This window comes from Macrobrachium nipponense, chromosome 38 (genome assembly GCF_015104395.2).
Source record: "Macrobrachium nipponense isolate FS-2020 chromosome 38, ASM1510439v2, whole genome shotgun sequence".
NCBI lineage: Eukaryota > Metazoa > Arthropoda > Malacostraca > Decapoda > Palaemonidae > Macrobrachium > Macrobrachium nipponense.
The window spans coordinates 18,203,970-18,227,683 of NC_061098.1; the positions used below are offsets into that span (position 1 = coordinate 18,203,970).

The window sequence follows — 23,714 nt, forward strand, 5'->3', positions numbered from 1 at the left end:
TCACCGTGCGATTTGTATACAAATATATATGAAATTTTTTTTCGCACTGTCATATATCCCAATATTTATATATGATAATGATATTTTTTTCATTTCTGATGGTTGCATATTAAACTTCAGGAATGACGAAAAAGGGAGCCAAAAATGAACTCTTAATCTTGAAAACTAAGCGTGCTGTGATTTTTTTAAAAAACATTTTTTCCACTTCGGTGCTCACTCGCGAACACCGCCGGCATACGGGAGACGATTTTTAAAATACCGCTTTGGCGTTTAAGGATTAATGTTACCCAGTCTTTTCTTGAGAAGGTTGTTCCACTTGGAAGCTGTTCATCTGGGCTCTGGATGGCAGCATTTGGTGAATAGTGGTCCCATTCTATCCACTTTTCAAGCCTATGTTGGGCTGACTGCTCAGGATCCAAACTATGGATGGTCATAAAGCTCTTCCTGGACTTCAGTCTTCTTGCCGGGGCCCTATGACCAAAGAGGGGGTGTCTCGTATCATTTTCTTGACTATACTTTTGTGTCCCGGCATGGATGTCTCTGCGGCTGTGTGGTGGTGCAATACCCTCCAATCTGTATAGTGCGGGAAGTGGTGTTGGTTTCAAGGTGCCAGTTATTATTCTACATGAGATGTTGAGCTTGGGATCTATTTTGTGAGCGTGGCTTGATCTTGCCCATGCTGCTGAGCAGTATTCAGCAGTACAGTAGCAAAGTGCCAGAACTGTTGTACACTGTGTCTTCAGATCTGTTCCCCACTTAGAGTTAGCAAGTTTGCCAAGTAGATTTTGTTTCGTGTGGCACCTTTCGACTTGAGTTTCCTTACATATTCCGCAAAAGACAGGATTGTCAGATGCTAGTCAGGTATGCTTGAAATGGTGGCTTGATTGCCATGAAAAAGGTGATGCACACGTCAAGGTGCACCACTGACTTATAGATGAACATTCCAAATCAAAGGTGGTACCACAAATATTCTCATTAGGATAAATTTACCAAATGAATTTCATCAACTTTATGATTCAATTAAATTTTCAATAAACAATACAAAGCCATAAGTGACTTCTGAAACACCCAGTATTTAGTCTGTCCTTAGGGGCTAATAGTTGTGTGTCTATTTGGTTTAGTATGACTGCCATTTGGAGATGATTGAGCGTATTTAAATATGTCCTTCTGTTAGAAAATAGGACCTCAAATAGCCAAATGATTTGAAATACAAAACCAAATAAATTGCACCCTATTACCATTTGCACTCTCCCAGACCTTCCTTACCCTTTATATCTTCCATACTTTCCACTGTTCCCTCCAACTTTTGCATTCATATAACCAACAACAATTCTCATAATTTTTTCTGGTATTTCATCTTTTACATATATAAATCCCCTTATTATTTTTTCCTTTATTTATTTACTGAGTTTATTAGCTAGTTCATAGCAAATTATAATATCTATATTGAACTGCTTTGATTTCAATCTTGCTAGCAGCACTCTACTGCTCATTGCTCTGTCAGTCAGTCACTTTTTTTTTTTTTTTGCAATTGGCATCTAAATCATGCATACTGCTTCTCTGTAAATTCCATTTGTTCTTCCTGAATAACATACATATTAACCCCTTCAAATTTTTCTTTCTTCATTCCTTTACACAATGATTCATAAAAAAACTACGATGTCCAGTCCATACCTCTTGATTTTATTTTTTACCTGTTCTATCATTCTAATCTGATTCAAGGTGATTACATTAAATTTAGTATTTTCAATTTATCTTTAGTATCAGGAGAGACTCTTACCACCTCAATATGCTCAGACTGGGGGCCATTTCTAAACTGATTATCCACTTATGGGGAAGAATCCACAGCAAATTCTATGCATGATTCATTGGCTAAATACACTAACAGACAGTCAATGTCTCAAGCCAATGGCCTTTGCTGCTCACAACTAGTTTTTAATAAAGGTTATCTTTAGCAAGGCCACAAATTTTGACTTTGGATTTAGCCTTTGCCTAATGTGGTATCACCTTACAAGACAGCAAATGCTCATACCCTGAGCTCAGGGTCCTAATCCAGGTATACTACCAGCTAGGCCAACTAGGCCTGATGCTCACAAAGGGGCAGGGATGAAACTCCCTGAGGGTACTCGTACATTATCCAAAAATATTTATAATCATAAGAAATAATGTTCCATGACCTTTAACGCATAGAAAAATTACTAATAAATGACTAAAACTAATTTTACATGCAATATTTATGCTCCAATCTTTCATAATTTATGTTATAGTATATTTGGCAAAACTTCAAACATCCCACAGGGGATAGTTAACATAAAAATTATCAAGATATTAGGCACAGTATTAATCTGAACTAATGGATAAACAATTGCCTATTCAGCAAAAATTCAATGCAAGAATGTACTGTACCAGTGATAAGTATCTAATATTTACTCAACTTTGTTCTATACATAAAAAAATAAATGATAGAAAATTCCATAATATGCCTCAGGTTCTACAAACGTAATCCCTAATTATGTCCATACTGTACTTCTAACATTCTAAATGCTTGCATAATCAACATCAATCATTTGTTTATTTATTAACATCCTAAAAAGTAAGGTTCCATAATACTATTCTATCTAAAGTAGGACACTTCATTTTAAAGTTATAAAGTCCATTAAACTGAATAGCAAGCTTCCAAAGGAAAGAATACTCATTTCAATAGGAGAAGAGCAAAAATCAATGTAAAATTTGACAGTAACATAAAAATGAACAACTTTTTGTTTATTTAACCTTGATAAGTTTTAAAGTCTTAAAGGGGAGTCTGCTCAATAAAAGATGCTTATATAAATTTGTTCGGTAAGTTCCCATGTACATACAAGATAATGAGATTGCCTATGGGATTATATACAAGATATATGCAGTGCATATACCATCTCATGGTCACCATTCCACCAATATCATACCTGGCATTAAGAATATATGAGACTCATTTCACTCAACATCACTTACAAAACCTCTGTAAGTGATGCAGCATGCCACAAAACCTTACTGCACTTCAGGTTCCAAGTGCAATCAACAACTACTGTTAACTTCAAAACAATTTACTCTATGGCATAACTATCACGGGATACACGGGATACTACTAACTATTTCATATGAGAACAATGATCCAACAAATGAAAAATGATGCTGATAAACACAGTACTACTAACTAATTTTGCTAGTTAGTACGTACTATGAACTGACAATTCCGCACAGGACAATTTAGCGACAACAATACAGTGCAGACAATTCAGCGCATGACAATTTAGCCCAAGGACAATTCAGCGCAAGAACAATTCAGCGCAAGGACAATTTAGCGCATTTTTCCTTTTTTACATTTCTAAAAATGGCGAAGTTCTATAGTAAAGTGTTTATGGTAAACACTACTATTTAATTTATTGTTAAAACTAATAACCACTGAATAACAATAATTATTAATAAGTAAACTTACAAAGGTTTATTCTTAAAAATTATTTGTGGTTCATACTTCCTTTTTAGGAATCCAGTTGGTTACAAACATTTTATTTTTAAAGATTATTTGTGGTACACATTTCCTTTTAAGGAATCCAGTTGGTTACAAACATTTACTAAGTTAAAACTAAAAAACAAGACCTATGGAGCAGACATTATCTGAGAAAGGACGGAAGCACACTTTATTAAATGGATTCTGCTATTGTTTAGACAGAAAACTTAGAAATGGAAAAGTCTTGGCATTGTACTTAAGACAAATGTAAAGGTCATATCCATGTTAATGAAAGTTCATGGGAAATGTCACAACACATACTCATGACCCGCACCTAATGATGTCCTGAGAAGAATAATCCAAGAAACGCAGGTCTCCTTGCCCAATAAGCCAATTCCAACATCTGCTAATCTTAATGATATTGTATTACCTGAACAACTGCATGTAACACAGTGGCGAACCTTTTTTATTGCATAATTCTGGCAGTGACAATACCAATAGAATGTTTATTATTTTACTGAAACATATATTGAATACCTTAAAGAATACAAAAACTGGCTTGCAGATGGTACATTTAAAGTAGCCCTGTGCCTTTTCTACCAACTTTATGTTATTCATAAGCTTCGTGAAGGGTGTCTTTCCATTGATATGTATATTATTGTAAAAAAGGGTATTAAGGACTATTTTGAATTTATACCTGGATCTGAAGGTAGATCCAATGTGCTGTGAATCTGAAAAGGCATTCCAAAATGCATTTACAACTGTTTTTGAAACCGCACAAATAAGTGCTTGCTTTTTTCATCTTGCTCGGTGTGCATGGAGGAAAATCCCAGATTTAAATCTTACTCAGCTACTCATATAGCAATAATGACGTTAGTGGAATGTTGAAATCGTGCCGACAAATTGGAGTATTTGTGAACTCTTAGGCTACCAAAATGAACTACAGAATTAAATTCTTACCAATATTTCTATAAAGATGCTTTTGTTTGCAGTATTCATATTAATATAAATATATTTTTATATTAGTATGTTACTTCAATATATTTTTTTTTATATTTTTGTTTATCAATAAAATGTTTAAACTCAAAAACTGATTTTATTATCACTTTTCTTGAACTGTCCTTGTATTTGCTTCCTTGCGCCAAATTGTCGTGTGCTGAATATCCCTGGTGCTAAACTGTCAGACATTGAATTTTTTTGCACGAAAATATCAAAATCAATTAAAGCTGAATTAAAACATAAAATCAATTAAGCTATCTCAAAGACTACTCCACAGTTTCACACTAAAGACAAGAGCACCTCAACAAAATATGCATGATGACTTCAGATACAGACACTAGTGATAGCAGCTGAAGTTCCTTATTGAAAATAAAATTATGTAAGACTGCAGCATGGCAGATATTTTGACAATACTTCAGTCATAACCATCACTGCTGGACAACATAAATCACTTTAAACGACTTTGTCTGGGAGATAAAGTTTCCAAATGTGGAAAAGACTAAGCCAGTATATCAATATTTTCAGACCCTGAATTCCGACACATTAAATTGTAATCTTTAAATAGAAAGAAAAAATTAGTTTAAAAGTAACAATGTATTGTTAGATGCCTGAAAGCATGGTACCTGATCAGTTATTGAAAAATATTTTATTCTGCTACAGAGTTCTGCCTCCTATCTCACTGACTCCACCACTTAATTATTCAATCCAGGCCTCTATTAAAGAGTGAATGTTCATTAATTTGCAGGACTGGAAGATATAAAAAGCTCTAGACATATAAAAAGCAAGGTTTTAACATGGCTGAAACCTAGGATCCATGGGGATTGCGATGTGATGCAGCTATCCAACTACCACAGAATCTTCTTTTGTAAACAGAATAGAGAGACCGATTTATTTGCAAAGACCATAAATGTGGGCTAAAGTAAAAGACAAGTTTGCTGAGTGACTAGAATTTAACAAAATCACAGGGCTAGCTGATGTGTGTGTGTGTGTGTTTTTTTTTTATAAAAAATTATACCTTATTTGATAAATTTCATATGAATAAACTGAAATATTTGAATATTTTGACAGGATACCTTTAGCGTCTTGGATTTGATCTCTCAGATGAGGCTTGCATCAAGAGGGGTGCCCACTAAATTACCATCAAGAGGGTGCCCACTAAATTACCATCAAGAGGGTGCCCACTAAATTACCATCAAGAGGGTGCCCACTAAATTACCAAGTTAAATAAGTATCACAAATTTTCAGACAGGATAATACTGAAAGTACAGTCTTTTGTAAATGCCACATAATTATATATGGAAATTTCTGTTTGATGTAATCACTACAACTGTGGGATTGGCCATTTTAGCCTCCTTTTCATTTCATTTAATGACTAAATGAGTAGTTCCCAGTTTATATCAGCTTCAAATATTTTAAGAAAACTGATAAGAGAATTTCTAGGATACTCCATATATTCCTCCTTGATGGTACATTTGAAATTATCTGAACTGTAGATATCAATATTTCATTTTATATTCCTGCTTCTAAATATTACATTATCAGCAGCAATCTGCTAAGTGCACTCAAGCTACAGATTCCAGTGTTTTTCTTCTTGTCTCCTTAACTGCTTCCCTTTGTTTTCAATTGGTCCTACTATATCAGCAACATAAAGAAGCGCATCTTGTAAATGTGTCAGTTTTGGGGACCATTTACTCATGGAATACTCTTACTCAGCAACTGCTCTGCAATTTTCTTCTTCTTCATCCAGGTCGTTACTCTTTTTCTTACTAGTTACTCAGCTCCAATAATGCAATATAGTGCTCTACCCCCAACTGCAATTAGCCTGAATTCCACTATAACATCATCCTTCTATTCAAACTCTTCTACTCTACATAAAAATAGTACTACTGAGTATCTCCAGTGATGCAGTCTCTTACATTTCATAACATTTTATTTACCAATACTCAGCCTAAGCCATCCACAGTCACTTTTCACACAGCATCAAACAGCAGAATACACACTTAAGACTACAAAAGCTCATGGTACGTATATTTAACAACTGGCGACTAGTGAATGGCAATGGAGCCATTAAGAACATGTAGCTCCTAAAATAAGCAGCATCGATACAGGGGTTTAGAGCACTCCAATGTAATCAACATTTGGCTCATAAATTGAAATTCTAATCATCAGTATTTGAAGACAACCTGGAAGAAGAACTATTAGTCACCAATATAAGACTAGATTTGAAAATTATATGATGCATGATGGCTAAGACACATATTTTAATCATTTCCGGGCAGTCCTCTCAATGGATAAACATGAATATATTTCATAATAACTACTACAATACCAGATTACAGTGCGATGAGACACAAATTTCCATAATACAAGGTGAACAGGAAAATCTGCACACTACATTAACAACATGATACAATCATGCCTTAACCAGCCACTCTTTAGGTCTTTTCACACTAACTTGCTGTATGGACAAATTACATTCCAGTACATTAACCAAGCATGAAAAACACTAGTACTGCATTCCGACGAACATCTGACAATTCTAACAACACTTTTATAATAATCATACCCGCAAGTAAGCAAGCCGCACTGTAAACGTGGCCATACATCTCCAAGTCTATCCATCATGATGACGACTCTACCATTTTTATCTGACCTGGATCAAACTGTCTGAATCAGTTAATCAGGGATAAGATATGTCACGTTAATCCCATACAGAAAAGCACAAGACTATCCCATCCCATACCTAATGTTCTTCCCTCACTTTGAAGTGAAACACTGACCTAAGTAAAGATAACTCTCTTCTATGTGTTTTCTAACTTTTATCCATACAACCACAAAAGAAAATACTGCAAAATGTAAAATATTTTATCATGCTAAAACTATAAGACAAAAATTTACAAATATATTTGAAGGCTGAATATAAGATATGGCCAGGACTTGGTATGGTAACTGGTGGCTCCTCCTGAATTGAAACCACAATAATGTCTAAATTTGAGATCAACAATAAATAAAGGGAGAATTTAAGATTCTGTAAAAAAAATTAAGCCAAACTACTTTTTACATTAATATGGTATCTAAAGCCTATGAGCATACAATAGCCAAATATGTATGCATGTCAGAATTAAATTTTTTATTTCTTATTTTTAAGTACATTTAAAATACATAGAAAAAAGTCAAACATGAATTCTTTGAGTACCTTTTTCACCATCACAGATAAATAATTAACTTTAATTTCCTATGTCTTCAATCAGTGCTGTAGTTAAATAACTTCTTTTCATTCTTCAACGTTTATATATGATGAAAATGTTCTCTTAATGTGCTGTAGGCTGAAGGGAAGCAATCACATTACATATAGTATATATGAAAATTGTTACGGACGGTGCTGATCAGATTAACAATTGGTGAATATCAAGTATTGCTGGAACAAAAGCATTTACAAAAAATTGACTGGAACTTTTTGAGTAGCATGTGATTTCACCTTCAATTGAATTTTTATCATCTATAAAGGTAAAAAATGGTATAATTTCATATAGCTTTACTAATAATACTTAACTTCTGTCCTTGAAAATGTCATTGCAATTACATATTTTCATAAACAGTATTGCAAATTGATTAAATTTTTCATGATCCATTTTCTCAGCACTTGCTCACACTAGAAAACTGAGCTGTCTTAATATATATATAAAAAAAACATGGTAGCACACACTTGACAAACATATAGAATAGTAAAGTCTAACCAGGTGTGTATCTGAAAATCTGAACATGTATTCTGTACATATATAGTAGTGAACAAAAGAATTAAAAAACCTTAAAAAACAGTTAACCTTTTCAATCGCCTATTGTTTCACCCTACAGCAAATACATTATTATGACTATGCTGTTATTTGTGAAGATAAGAGCACTAAATATCAACCTATCATGTTCAAATTCACAACTGTAATAATTTTTTTAAAAATGTGAACAACAAAAGAATATCTTTTTCCTAACCTTTTGGAGGACCAAATAAGACAACATCCATTGCCTTGATGGTAATTTTTGAGCGATGCTTTGGATCTCGGATTCCCAAAACTTTGGTGAGAAACTGTTCATTATTTGCTGCAAGCCTGAAAAAATAAGTTCTACATCAACTTCTGCAGTTCAAGTTGAATTACAAGTAAAAATGTAAGTATTATGTATCAAGAGAAAAATAATATCAGTCAAGTATATACATAATTATATTTAATGCTAAAACTTCAACAAAATACATAGTACTGTATACAAGGTTTCATTGTTTCATTTGGAATATTACCGGGTGTAAACTAGCTAAACTTTTACACACACTATAGTCCTTCACATAAACTTTACTACTGTAAACATAACCAGAATTAAATTCTTAAAAATCCTTGTATTTCTAGACCAAAACATGAAAATGATTTCTGGTCTGCAAAATACAACTTTTGTACAGTAAGTGTCAATTCTGAATAACCATTATAAATTATCAAAAACAAACCAACACCAACATCACCTGTACAATGCTGGTTTATTAAAGAAAGAAAAAAAACAGCTCACAGAAAAAATAATGTATCAAAATCTGTTAATGAATAATAATTGAGCATTGTATAATCCAACATCAATTATGAAAACTAAAATCTGGTATCACAGTATTTGTTCCAATACCCCTTGTGAGATAAAACAGACAACTGGAAGTTACTAATGATAATTTTTATAATGATAATCCATTCCAAGAGTTGATTTAGCCATAAGTCTAAATCTAAATACTAGTCTGGTTAGACTGCTTTGGAATATTTTTGAATGCCTGATTATTACAAGTGTTATCATTCGAAAGAGTAAAAATATATCACAGCTTATGCAAATGAAAGTACTTTATTTATAATTAATAATTGTGAAGCTAAATAAAAATTAATTTAACACATTTGCACACTTCCTCAAAACCATATATAGCTTGTAGCTTAGAGATGACTTATTATAAAGCTGTTCAATCTGCTACAATATACTAAACAGTATACAACCTGCTATTTTATAGCAAATTGTTTCAGAGGTAATAAATTTGTTCAAATATTATTAAATAAATAATACACTGGCAAATTTAGCATTATCCTGTGAAAGTTAAAACTTTTTGTTTTAGACACAATAGCCCTTTTCATACAAAAAAAAAAATCTTTAAACGTCCTGTCACATTCTAACAAAAAAATCTTATGAGAAAGGTAAAAAATAAAGACCCTTCTTAATTAGAGTTCTTTCGCTCTCTATCTTCCTCCAATCTGAGCCAGTTTTCAAATGGTTGGAAATGTTTGGAAGGGTGGAAGTATCCTACAGCCAATGTTTACGCAAATTATGTTGGTATAAGTTTACAGAAAGGTTTTTGTGAAGTTTGATGAACAGAGCTGTTCAAAACTAACAGAATCTTAATGAACAGAGCCACTGAAAACTAACAGAATCTTAATGAACAGAGGCACTGAAAACTAACAGAATCTAGTCACATCATGAGTGAAATCATACCTAGGGAAAAATCAAACCTAGGAGTTCAAACCAAAAGTTTACATTATGGCATAAGAAGAAATTGCAGAAAGCTACATAAAAAAATTTACTGTAATCAAGAATAACATGAACATTCCATCTATTATAAAAAAGTAATTTCTGGTCCTTTGTTGTTTCTTAAATGTAAAACTTTACTTACTGTCACACATAACTATACAGTAGTATTCATCTTTCCTTTTCAAAAAATACTTACTTGCAAAAATTATGTTTATCCTGCAGGATGAGGAACATTAACTTTCAAAATGTTCTACATATTATTATTGAGATAAAGTAACTGTTGCATCCATGATAACTATCCCTAATTATATCTAAAAAACTTTAGCTCCAAATAAAAAATTTCTTCATGACTGAAGCCAGTTTCCAGTTGATTGACTCAGGGACAGAAGCTACCCCCTTAAATACTGATCCGTTGCCACGACAATTGTGCAACTGACACATAAAGCAAATGTGCAGAGGCACTAACTTCTATAAGCAATACCCTAATGTGGGTATCTCTCATTTCCAAAATAATACAGTCATTGCACATGCAACTATCTAATAGAAAAACTGCAAATCAATATTTTATTGTTAAGGATCTCACACTAACATATTAGCCACTTTTTAAAACAGGAATGGTACAACAAACTCCAATAATAAATAAAGCTAATGTTATACAGATGGAATTCTAGAAATTTCAGCAAATGTTAGACATTCTTGGCTTGGCATTCACATGAAATTAGTGTAAAATCATATCTCAGGACAAATGCAAAAAAACTGGTTAAACTCTACGGTTAACATTAAGGATCCCTGAAATTTGAATAATAAGGAATCCTCCTCTGAAGAGAACTGATTACTAGTTATGTTCTTGATTCTCAGCTCCACTATGTTGGAAAGACAATGCAGGGCCGGCCACCCTTCAACTGGCAATTCATGCTAGTTTGTTCTGTAAAGTTCACTAATCTTGTTTTTCACTGGCATAGCAGTCACTAACCTGAACGTGTTCCATAACTTCCTGAAACAATCTTGAGTAATATTTACCAAAACACTCTAGAGTATCTCACCAAAATTTCTGAACTGAATTTAATTTCTTTATCTAACTTGACTATTGTCATTTCCATTCAAACAATATTTGCAAAATTTCATTTTACATACTGGCATCTACTCAGAATCAATATCCATGTCATGTTGCTAATCCTCCCAATACCACAGTAATATGTTACAATATCTCATTCATTGAATGACTTACGTCAGACTTCTGACATCCCTTATAATTTACACATTTTTGACTGTGGATTTCCAATCTCTTGATCTATGATCTGCTTTATATTTGCCACAGCATGAATCATCCTCTGTCTCTTTTACCGGGGAAATTCTGTTCTGTATAACCATAACTTTGACAATGGAAACACATGGCGACGTGATATGTCTCTTGGATTATATGGCCTCCACTTAGAGCTTTATCTTATCAAAACTTTTATAGATCAAGTCACTAACAACTGGATCACATTTCGGTATGTAATACATATAGTATTACCACTAACTGGTTTAACAAAAATACCTGAAACCCTATTTTTAATATTCTTGACTTTTGCAAATATCCTTATCTTGCAATCAGGTTGCTTATAAGATGTTTCCTTTTGACTTCTCACGCAATACATTAAATAATGTACTATTATAGTTTTTGGGTAAAAGCTTCCCATTTAATATTCCTGGTATGTTGCCAACATTATCAATTTCATCTGCAATATCATCTCTCTCCAGCAGTTTCTAAATTCATAATTCTTTATAAATCTACTGTCAGCAACTTGAATTTCTCTCAAAACCTCAGCTATATCTCTATCAACAATAAGAAGATTCTTCTAAGCACTCTTCTTCCTCTTATGCCCATCAGCATAAGTAGCATTCACTGCATCACCAATGAATACCCCTACATCTAACTTTGCAGAAATATCAATGACTATGTATTGCCCCTAGTGTGTCCTAGGATAAATTCATCTTTCAAAGTTTCCCACTATTTTTCACAAGCTCTCTCAGCAATTTCCAATAACCACCACACAGATTGCAGATCGAATTCATTTTTTGTAGGCTTACACTTTTCATGCCATCAAGACCAATATGCACTTTTCTTTTATACAATGTACTAAAAAATAGGCATCCTACTTGGGTACTATCCTCTCCCCACCCACAGGCATGCATAACAATCACTCCTCAATGAGATGGAATTGATAATCACATTAGGTTGGCTTTAACCATCTGTATAGTTTCAAAACAATCACAAAGCATTGTTTTAATGATACAGGAGCAAATAGCAGAAATGTCCGATTGTCATCGCTCCTAAATCCTCTTCTAAAAAATATACCATTCCATTACCTCAGGAACAAAGTTTTCAAGTGCTGTACCCTAGACAATTTTAGTCTACAATTCATATGTACATATAATCTTATGCTGTATTTATCAATCACAAGCTTTCTGAAAAATACTTAGAAAAGATCTGAGATATTGATCCCTTTGGTGTCTTAAATACATGATAAATTTTTTACAACTAGTAGCCTATATATATTTGGATGATAGTACACTTGCTCACTGCCAAAACTACACTTCTCAGGAACAAACTAAACTAAAGAACTTATTGACATAATGAGAAAGCTAAAAATATGAATGACTGCACATGAAAAATATGTTCTCAAGATGGAAATCCCAAAGGATGACATTAAGATTACTTGGATTTCCAAAGCAAGTTAATGACAAAATGAGATTATTAAATAACAATAAGAGCAGCTTCAATAACAGAAAGAACTACTTATAATTAAATTTTCTCCAAGTATCTAAGCTACTACTATGTATTTTTATTAATATTATTTCCTATCGTTCACAAATATACCCTATATCAAATAACCAACAATAAATTAGTTTCTACAATCTATGATGTACCCTATATCAGATAACCAACTGTAAATTAGTTTCTACAATCTAGTTAAATAAAATTGACATTGAATGTCTTGCTTGTATGCCAGCTCAAGAGATAATATGACCATTGCTGAAAAAGTAGAATCCAATTGCCTGACACAAACACACACGCACACAAAAACTATCCAAACACAGCATATGTGACATCACAAGTGAGCAACCTTGCGAAATGGCACAATAGTTTGTGATTTTTATTTTGTTAATATGCAAAATAAATGGTAAAAATTATAACTGAGTAGCAGGGGAAGTACACATTCAATTCAATATGTATGTAGAATTCACCTTTCTAACATGTACCTTGAATCTCTTCTTTCCGAACCAGAGGTAATCACGCTGAGAATGGTACTGCAGGAGTAAGAAAGGCAGATCCACTCAATAGTAAATTTTATCCACAAGTAAATCTTGTAATTTTTCTCCAGACTCTAAAAGAGCAATAAAACTTTCATTCTAAGTCAAAATCTGGGGCTATTTAAGAAAAGTACTGGATTATGTACAAATGACTGTCTCTAAACTTCAAAAGAGAAAACAACTGATGTAGTCTTAACTCCTCCACTGCTTAAAGTCTGATGCAAGGTAAATTCTTTTACAGATTATGACAGAATAAATACTTCTGTTGACACAAGACTCCACAATACATATTTTTGCTGCATATTTGGCTGCCATTTCCTTGTACCCAACAAATAAAAAACTATATACAACTAAACAGAAAAATATCCAGTAATATAGTTAAAAGCCAAGCTGAATTGCCTCTGATCCTAAGGAGAAAAAGTTGAGAAAGTCAAAGTCATTAGAGAAGCAAGCAAGCCAAATCCACAATTCAGTACTCTGGTGTGGTATGCTAGAAACATTAATAATGACCAGTAATTTCCTAAGTTAAAAAATTTCTCTCTGACCAAAAACACCCACAAACTAACCGTGGAAGTACAGATCCATTGACAGCATTTTCATAGAATTTTTGCGCATACTGCTTAAGCTCCACAGTCTCTGCTAACCAAGCAACTGTCTGTTCCACTGTCCAGTTGTGAACCTGAAATAATTTATTGGTGGATATATGAATAAGAACATCTTTCAGAAACCAAAGAAAAACTTATAGGGCTATAGTGTTTGATATAAAGAGAAAATAAACTGCTTACGATAATCAATTCCTTGGTATCTGATTCTATGGCGAGTATTCCAAACTATACAATACATTCAGCAGTATAGTATATATCAAATGAAAAAATAGAAAAAAAACATGGTTTCACAGTGAATCATTAATGGCATAAAGATTGTATGGCATCAAGTATACCATATGAATTAAGCAGTATTACAATGGTTACTCAAATACTCTAAAATGAAAACTTACAATCGCGAATAAAACATGTTTATGCTCACCTCAGACTTTTTCCATATACTCCACAGTTCCCGTACGGATATATATTGATCATTGTTGTAGTGGAAAACTTTTTGACGTTTTTCATACCCCTTTGCATACTGGAGCTCCTCTTTCAAAAACTGCAAGAGAGAGATTTGTAAGCCACAAATATTTCAACCACAATTTCTGGTTCAATACATACCACCACAAAAGACCTGTACGTACACCAGTAACCATAAAAAAAGAACGATTGTAAATTTGTCCGTAAACACAATTTTCACGTAACATATCTTCAACTCAGCATTGACAGGGAACAAAAAAATCATGAATGTGAATATTTGTTTTTCAATTATTAAATATTACTGCAATACAACAAGAACGCCATTTGCTAACTAAAAACCTGTTCTGTCCTTCACTAATTAAAAACTTATACTGTAACCGGTAAAAATGTATTCACCTACTCGAATCAAGATTCAGTCAATATTACAAGAGTTATTAAAGGCAATCCACATTCCAGGGATGCCATAATGATAATGTTCATGAGACAGTGAGTTACATAATTACAACATCAGTTTATTTACACACATTACCGACTTCTCTGTTGCTAGTCATCTAAAGATGCTTGCAAGGAAGATGATTTCAACAATTTGAATAAAGTCTTTTTCTCTTCACATTTATTAACCTTTATTGGCAATTATCTAAGATCCTTACAAAAGCTTGGGTCTGAAATTAACTCATGCCTTTAAAATTCTTGCCAGAAAATTGTATCTCTAAATATAAGAAAATGTTCTCAATATGGAAGAGAAAAATCTTTCCTGGAATAAAAGAAAATATTCTATAGATACAGAACACAAAATTCTATGCTCTGTGAAAAAGTTCCTAAAAGATGTCCTCTTATTAATAAAGAAAAAACTTCTATCCATAATAGACAATGTATAAAATATTTATTTATTTTTATTCATTATACATGTATATATATGTGCATATATATATATATATATATATATATATATATATATATATATATATATATATATATATATATATATATATATATATATATATATATATATATATATATATATATATATATATATATATATATATATATATATATATATATATATATATATATATATATCATATATATATATATACATATAGGATAATCTACTGGCCATTTTTGCCAGATTCATATGTAATTATAATAGCCCCAATGCCCTACTAATTTCTCAAATTCTTTGCTCTTTCTTGGTCACTACAAAGCCTTGAAATCCAACTATCAAAGAAAAATGAAGAAATTACGATGTCAGGCATACATATATATAAAACACACACATGTATATATATATATATATATATATATATATATATATATATATATATATATATATATATATATATATATATATATATATATATAATATATATATATATATATATATATATATATATATATATATATATATATATATATATATAGCAACATGTCAGGTGAAAAATGAAAGACCAGGTACACAATACATGAAAGTGCTTGGTACCTGGTCTTTCATTTTTTACCTTTCATGTGGCTATCTACATATATATTTGCCACATGCAGTTTGGTGACTTATTGCTGTTATATATGTGTGCCTGCATGCATGTGATGAAAGAATAAAAAACAATTTCAAAGGAAGCGTTCGAACTCACATCAACGGATTCAGTGACATCAATGTCCCCACTTCTGTCATCGTCCAGCTGGGAATGCAAGGTCTTGATGGCCTCATAATTAGGCACCTCCTCTGGCACCAAGCATAATTCATCGACAACAACACAACCTGTGGAGACAAGCAACATTATTTTACAGGCAAATACATCAAAAATTAAATCTAATGATTGTGATCACATAAGTATAATATATAGTATAATTTATATATATATATATATATATATATATATATATATATATATATATATATATATATGTATATATATAGATATATAATATATATAATGTATAGTATATTATAATATATTAGTTATATAATATTATTATATAATATATAAATATGATATATATATTGTTTTTATATATATATCTATTCTATTATTAATATATATATATATATTAGTAAGTATATTATATATATTTTATATATCTATCTATATATATATATATATATATATATATATATATATATATATATATATATATATATATATATATATATATATACAGGCAGTCCCCGGGTTACAACGGGGGTTCCGTTCGCTTGAGAGGGTTGTAAGCCGAAAATCGTTGTAAGCTGGAACATCGTCAAAAATGTTAAGAAAATCTTACTTTTAAAGCTTTGGGTGCATTCACAACTATGTAAACTGCATTCTTATTGCATTTTTCACCCAAAAAAAACTCCAAATGTTGATTATTTGGCATTGTAGGCATTGTAACCCTGGAAATAATTTCTGATAAATATAATTGAAAAGCACCTCAACCTCGGAGCGTCGTAAGCCAAACCTGTCGTAACCTGGGGACTGCCTGTGTATGCATATATTAATTAATATATTACATGATATATATAAATATTAAAATATATAATATATATATTAATAATATTAAATATATATGATATATATTATATATATATATATATATATAGGCATATATTATATATATATAATATATATATATCATGAAATATATATACATATATATATATATATATATATTAGATACTATAAATAGATATATATAAATATATGTATGCATAATATATATTAGATATATTATATATATGCATATATATATATATTATAATATATATATATATATATGCATATATAGTTAATAATATCTATATATATATATATATATATATATATATATTATATATATATATATATATATGCAATTAATATATATATATTATATATATACTATATATGCTTTAGATATATAATATTATATTATATTATATAATATATATATATATTATAATAATTATATATATAATGCAAATATATACAGTATGATATATATATATATATAATATATATATATATATAGCTATATAAAGCGTTGACAGAAACCCAACATTGTTTCAATTCAGATACCTAGAATTGAAATAGCTAAGAAGCACGACCGCGGAAAACAATAAAAACCTGGCGAACTGACAACTGCAAAAAACGCGAGAGAGAGAGAGAGAGAGAGAGAGAGAGAGAGAGAGAGAGAGAGAGAAGGGGGAGGGGAGAGGGGAGAGAGGAGAGAGGGGAAGGGGGGAAAGAAGGCATTCAGTTTCTGACGGTTGTTCCTCTGAGAGCAGGGCTTTTATCTCCTCCAGCAGCTCAAGAGGATCTTAGGGGAGAGAGCCGCGGCGACGAAGCCACACCACACGAAGCGGTGCCAAACTGCGATCTGCATTGCGGGTGTACAAGTGCTCAAGAAGAGCCGAGGGTTTGTCTAACTTACTACAAACTGATTGGCTGTTGATGTATCTTTAATCATCAGATCAATCTACTTACAACAAGCGCAAGGATATTGATCGTTGTAGAATAACAGCGTCAAGAAACCCCAATGCAACGCCATCATCTTTATTTACTGTTTATTTTGTTATTATGAAGACGAACAACAAAAGCAAATGAAACATGGAACAAATAACCTAAAACGAAGGAATAGCTCTTATCATTGCTTCTTATTCGAGATTAGAAATTATCTTCAAACTTCGACAAATAGGCAAATGTAAACCTGGTGGTGCAGAGTAAGACTGATTAGTTAACTGCATGCATTACAAATACACACATATACACATATATAAACGCATGCATGATGTTAAAAAAGAAAAAAAAAATTTGGAACACCCGTCGGGCTACTTCTTTCCACATTTTCTTTGCGGGAATCTGTTTAATCCCTGACTGTACGATTCCGTCTCCAATCTCCCTCTCCTATTGCGTTTTGGATCTCTTAATTATAAATATACATACATACATACACACACACACACACACACACACACACACAAACACATATTATATATATATATATATATATATATATATATATAATAAAACATGCAGTGGAAATGTACATTTATTCCCTTACAAACCGTTAGGAGGATTATATCTAAGGCGACATATAATATTTAAATGTCTACGCAGGGGATGCACTATCAAAAAAAACATGATAATTATTGCAAGATGACCAGGCTGGTGATTATATATAACTAAAAAGGTTAACAAATGAGAGAGAGAGAGAGAGAGAGAGAGAGAGAGAGAGAGAGAGAGAGAGAGAGAGAGAGAGAGAGAGAGAGAGAGAGAGAGATATTGGAACCTTCAAGAGCGCCCAGCCATCAATACACCCACAACTTCCCCCAGCGTCAGTTACTGATCTCTTTTGCTTTAATGGAAATACCACCACGAGCATCGTCGAGCGACGAGAGGGAACCACTAATTTATCATCTGAAATTCTCCAGAATATCAGCGGAAATTATATACGTTGCAATAAGCTCCTCCGCGTATCGATCCTGTTTCGTTCAGAAGATTTTTTTCCCTCGAATAGTTCCAATCATTTTTTTTTTCTAGAATAGTTCCAATCATTTTTTTTCTCGAGTAGTTCCAATCATCTCGAGTAGTTCCAATCTTTTTTTTTTCTCGAATAGTTCCAATCATTTTTTTTTCTCGAATAGTTCCAATCTTTTTTTTTTTCTCGAATAGTTCCAATCATTTTTTTACTCGAATAGTTCCAATCGTTTTTTTTTCTCGAATAGTTCCAATCATTTTTTTTTCTCGAATAGTTCCAATCGTTTTTTTTTTCTCGAATAGTTCAAATCATTTTTTTTTCACTGAATGGTTACAAGCATTTTTTTTTCTCGAATAGTTCCAATAATTTTTTTTCTCGAATAGTTCCAATCATTTTTTTTTGGGTTTTTTTTTTTACAACGCATGAGTTCCAATCATTTTTTTCTCGAATAGTTCCAATAGTTTTTTTCTCTCGAATAGTTCCAATAATTTTTTTTTCCGAATAGTTCAAATCATTTTTTTTCTCGAATGGTTACAATAATTTTTTTTCTTGAATGGTTCCAATCATTTTTTTTTCTCGAATGGTTCCAATTTTTTTTCTCGAATAGTTCCAATAATTTTTTTTTCTCTCGATAGTTCAACATTTTTTTCTCCGCAATAGTTCCCCATCATTTTTCTCGAATAGTTCAAGTATTTTTTTTTTTTTCGAATAGTTCCAATCATTTTTTTTCTCAAATAGTTCCAAGCATTTTTTTCTCTCGAATAGTTCCAATCATTTTTTTTCTCTTGAATAGTTCCAATCATTTTTTTTTCTCTCGAATAGTTCCAATCATTTTTTTTCTCTGAATAGTTCCAATCATTTTTTTTCCCTCGAATAGTTCCAATCATTTTTTTTCTAGAATAGTTCCAATCATTTTTTTTCCTCGAATAGTTCCAATAATTTTTTTCTCTCTAATAGTTCCAATCATTTTTTTCTCGAATAGTTCAAGTATTTCTTTTTTTTTTCGAATAGTTCCAATCATTTTTTTTCTCTCGAATAGTTCCAATCGTTTTTTTTCTTCTTGATAGTCCAATCATTTTTTCCCCCGAATAGTTCATCATTTTTTTCTAGAATAGTTCCAATCATTTTTTTTCCTCGAATAGTTCCAATCATTTTTTTTCTCGAATGGTTCAAATCATTTTTTTCTCGAATAGTTCCAATCATTTTTTTTTTCGAATGGTTCCAATAATTTTTTTCCTCAAATAGTTCCAATCATCTTTTTTCTCTCGAATAGTTCCAATAATTTTTTTCTCTCGAATAGTTCCAATCATTTTTTTTCTCTTGAACAGTTCCAATCATTTTTTTTCTCGAATAGTTCAAAGCATTTTTTTTCTCGAAGTTCCAATTTTTTTTCTCGAATAGTTCCAATCCTTTTTTTTCCTCGAATAGTTCCAATCTTTTTTTTTCTCTCGAATAGTTCCAATAATTTTTTTCTCTCGAATATTTTCCAAGCATTTTTTTTCTCGAAGTTCAATTTTTTTCTCGAATTCAAGTTCCATCCTTTTTTTTCCTTTTTTTTTTTTTTCGAATAGTTCCAATCACTTTTTCTCGAAATAGTTCCAATCAATTTTTTTTTCTTTTTTCTCTCGAATAGTGCCAAATCATGTTTTTCTCTCGAATAGTTCCAAGTAATTTCCTTTTTTTTCTTTTCCGAATTAGTTCCAATCATTTTTTTTCTCCAAATAGTTCCAATCATCTTTTTCTTTTTTTTCTTCGAATAGTCTTCCAAAGCATTTTTTTTTCTTTTTTTTCTCGAATAAGTCCAATCCAAATTTTTTTTCTTTTTTTTCTTGAAAAAACAGTTCCAATCATTTTTTTTCTTCCGAAATAAGTTTTTTTTCCCCAAAAGCAATGTTTTTCTCGAAGTTCCAATTTTTTTTCTCGAATAGTTCCAATTTTTTTTCCTCGAATAGTTCCAATCATTTTTTTTCTCTCGAATAGTTCCCAAAAAAAAAAAAAAAAAAATTTCATTTTTTCTTTTTTCTCGAAATAGTTCCAAATTCATTTTTTTCCGAATAAGTTTTTTTTTTTTCAAGTAGTTTTTTTTTTTCCGAATAATTTGTTTTTTTCCAATCAAATTTTTTCTCAAAGAGACCAAGCATTTTTTTTCTCTCGAATAGTTCCAATCATTTTTTTTCTCTTGAATAGTTCCAATCATTTTTTTTTCTCTCGAAATAGTTACCAATCCATTTTTTTTTCTCTTGAATAGTTCCAATCATTTTTTTTTTTTCCCTCGAATAGTTCCAATCATTTTTTTTCTCGAATAGTTCCAATCATTTTTTCCTCGAATAGTTCCAATAATTTTTTTCTCTCGAATAGTTCCAATCATTTTTTCTTTTTTTTTTCAAAAAAAAAATAGTTCAAGTATTTATTTTTTTTTCGAATAGTTCCAAATCATTTTTTTTCAATAGTTCAAGTATTTTTTTTTTCTCGAATAGTTTTTTTTCAATAATTTTTGTCTCTGAATAGTTTCAATCATTGTTTTTTTTCTCATGAATAGTCCAATCATTTTTTGTTTTTTTCCCTCTAATAGTTCCAATCATTTTTTTCCGAATAGTTCCAATCATTTTTTTCTCTCGAATAGTTCCAATCATTTTTTTTTCTCAGAATAGTTCCAATCATTTTTTCCCTCTAATAGTTCCAATCATTTTTTTTCTCGAATAGTTCCAATCATTTTTTTTTCCTCGAATAGTTCCAATCATTTTTTTTCTCGAATAGTTTCAATCATTTTTTTCTCGAATAGTTCCAATCATTTTGTTCTGGAATAGTTTCAATAATTTTTTTCCTTGAATAGTTCCAATAATTTTTTTCAAATAGTTCCAATCATTTTTTTTCTCGAATAGTTCCAATAATTTTTACTTGAATCGTTCAGAAAATTTTTCCAGAACAGTTCCAATAGTTTATCTCGAGTCATTCCAATCCTTTTTTCTCGAATCGTTCCAATTATTTTTCTCGAATATTTCCAATAATTTTTAAAAATCAATTTCATCATTTTCTCGAATGGTTCATATAATTTTTCCTCCAATCATTCCAATCATTTTTTTCAAACCGTTCCAATCTTTTTTCTCGAATAGTTCCAATATTTCTTTTCTTGAACCGTTCCAACAATTCTTTCTCGAACTGTTCCAATCAATTTCTTTTCTCGAACAGTTCCAATAATTTTTCTCGAACAGTTAGTCATTTATCTCGAATCGTTCCAATAATTTTATTCTCAAATGATTCCAATCTTTTTTTTTTTTAACTAAACGTTCCAATCTTTTTTCTCGAACAGTTCCAATAGTTTATCTCAAGGCGTTCCAATCGTTCTTTCACGAATAGTTCCAATCACATTTCCCTTGAATAGTTCCAAAGAGAGAGAGAGAGAGAGAGAGAGAGAGAGAGAGAGAGAGAGAGAGAGAGAGAGGCAAGAGAGAGGAGTTACACAATTCATGTGACAAAATAATCTTTTAAAAAATGTATAAGGAGAGAGAGAGAGAGAGAGAGAGAGTTACACAACGTAGCATGTGAAAATATCTTTAAAAATGTAGAAGAGAGAGAGAGAGAGAGAGAGAGAGAGAGAGAGAGAGAGAGAGAGAGAGAGAGAGAGAGAGAAATACAGCTACACAACTTAAGCATTGAAAATATCTTTGAAATGTATAAATAGTGACTCTAAAAACTTATAAATAAAATTTACGTCTACAAGTGGAAGGCAAATGAAAGAAGGGCGAGAAAAATGATGCCACATCTTAAAAGGTGAACAACAGCAGCGTTGCCGGCAAATTCGCCATCCTAAAAATTCCCGCAACGAAGCAGAACGTCTGATTGTGACTTCCTAACGAGACCCGACATCTAAGCACAACAATATAGCACATACACAGAGTGATAATTGCTAAAAACATAACACATGCGGGAACAACAGTTACTTTCCTTCTTGAAGTATAATAAAGAAATAAAAGGAGAGGGAGGAGGGGGGGAGAGAGAGGGAGGAGGAGAGGCATTTTCCCCTTTGTTCTCCAACGTGAGTCATTTTCACCAATTGTTCCAGTGACCAAAAGCATAATTCCCATTTCCACGACGAGCTTTTATGGCAAGGGACAATTACGAGGTCGAAACTTCATAAAAGCCCTTCGTCGCATTGCATACTGAAGTCGAAACAAGTGATTTGTTTTCATTTCAAATGGATTCGTGAATGCAATGCAAACAATGCAGGTCAAATATTGATAACAATCAAATTCTTTGTATGCAGTATTTACCTCGTGTGAGAGAGAGAGAGAGAGAGAGAGAGAGAGAGAGAGAGAGAGAGAGAGAGAGAGAGAGAGAGAGAGAGAGAGAGAGAGAGAGAGAGAGAATTAACATTGAAAGAACATTCAGCCCATGATTACAACGACCGCAAATCTCATAGGCCTAGATCTCTCTCGACAGCTTTGAGGGAGACCCATCCCACCCGAAGCTTGGCCTTGATCTCACCTGAATGATGGAACAGAATGAGAAACTCGACTTTCTCAAACGTCACTGAGCTTAAACCTGTACAGCGATCATAACAAGCGTTTGAATCAAGGCACAAAACAGAGCAAAGTGCGCCCTATAATACCGAGAACGAGGCCTTTGAATTATCAGCTGTAAACGGGCAGCAATAAACCAGCGCAAAAAAAAAAAAATCAAATAAATTGCAAACAGAAAAAAAATCCCAAAGGTACAGCAATCTCTACCTTTGATGGGTAATTAAAGACGACCGTCAACACCTCAGCTGAAATTGCTCGAGAGCGTCTCCTATACTATAAAATAATCGAACGTAATTTACATTTCGCAAAACTCAAGATGCCATTACTTCTGACACAATGACCACCGCCTGACGACTGTCAAACAAGCTGGCTGACGTC

The 23,714-nt window shown here is 31.9% G+C and overlaps 1 protein-coding gene across 1 annotated transcript in view; it reads right to left on the reverse strand.

Moving 5' to 3' along the window:
• The window catches only part of LOC135209764 (stromal interaction molecule homolog), a gene marked incomplete in the record, with an annotated part of 256,094 nt that overhangs the window by 76,426 nt on the left and 155,954 nt on the right, over nt 1-23,714 (reverse strand). The window contains 5 exon segments of the mRNA XM_064242549.1: nt 8,474-8,589; nt 13,253-13,315; nt 13,885-13,997; nt 14,345-14,464; nt 16,014-16,141. Of these exon segments, the coding sequence (XP_064098619.1) occupies nt 8,474-8,589; nt 13,253-13,315; nt 13,885-13,997; nt 14,345-14,464; nt 16,014-16,141 (540 nt within the window).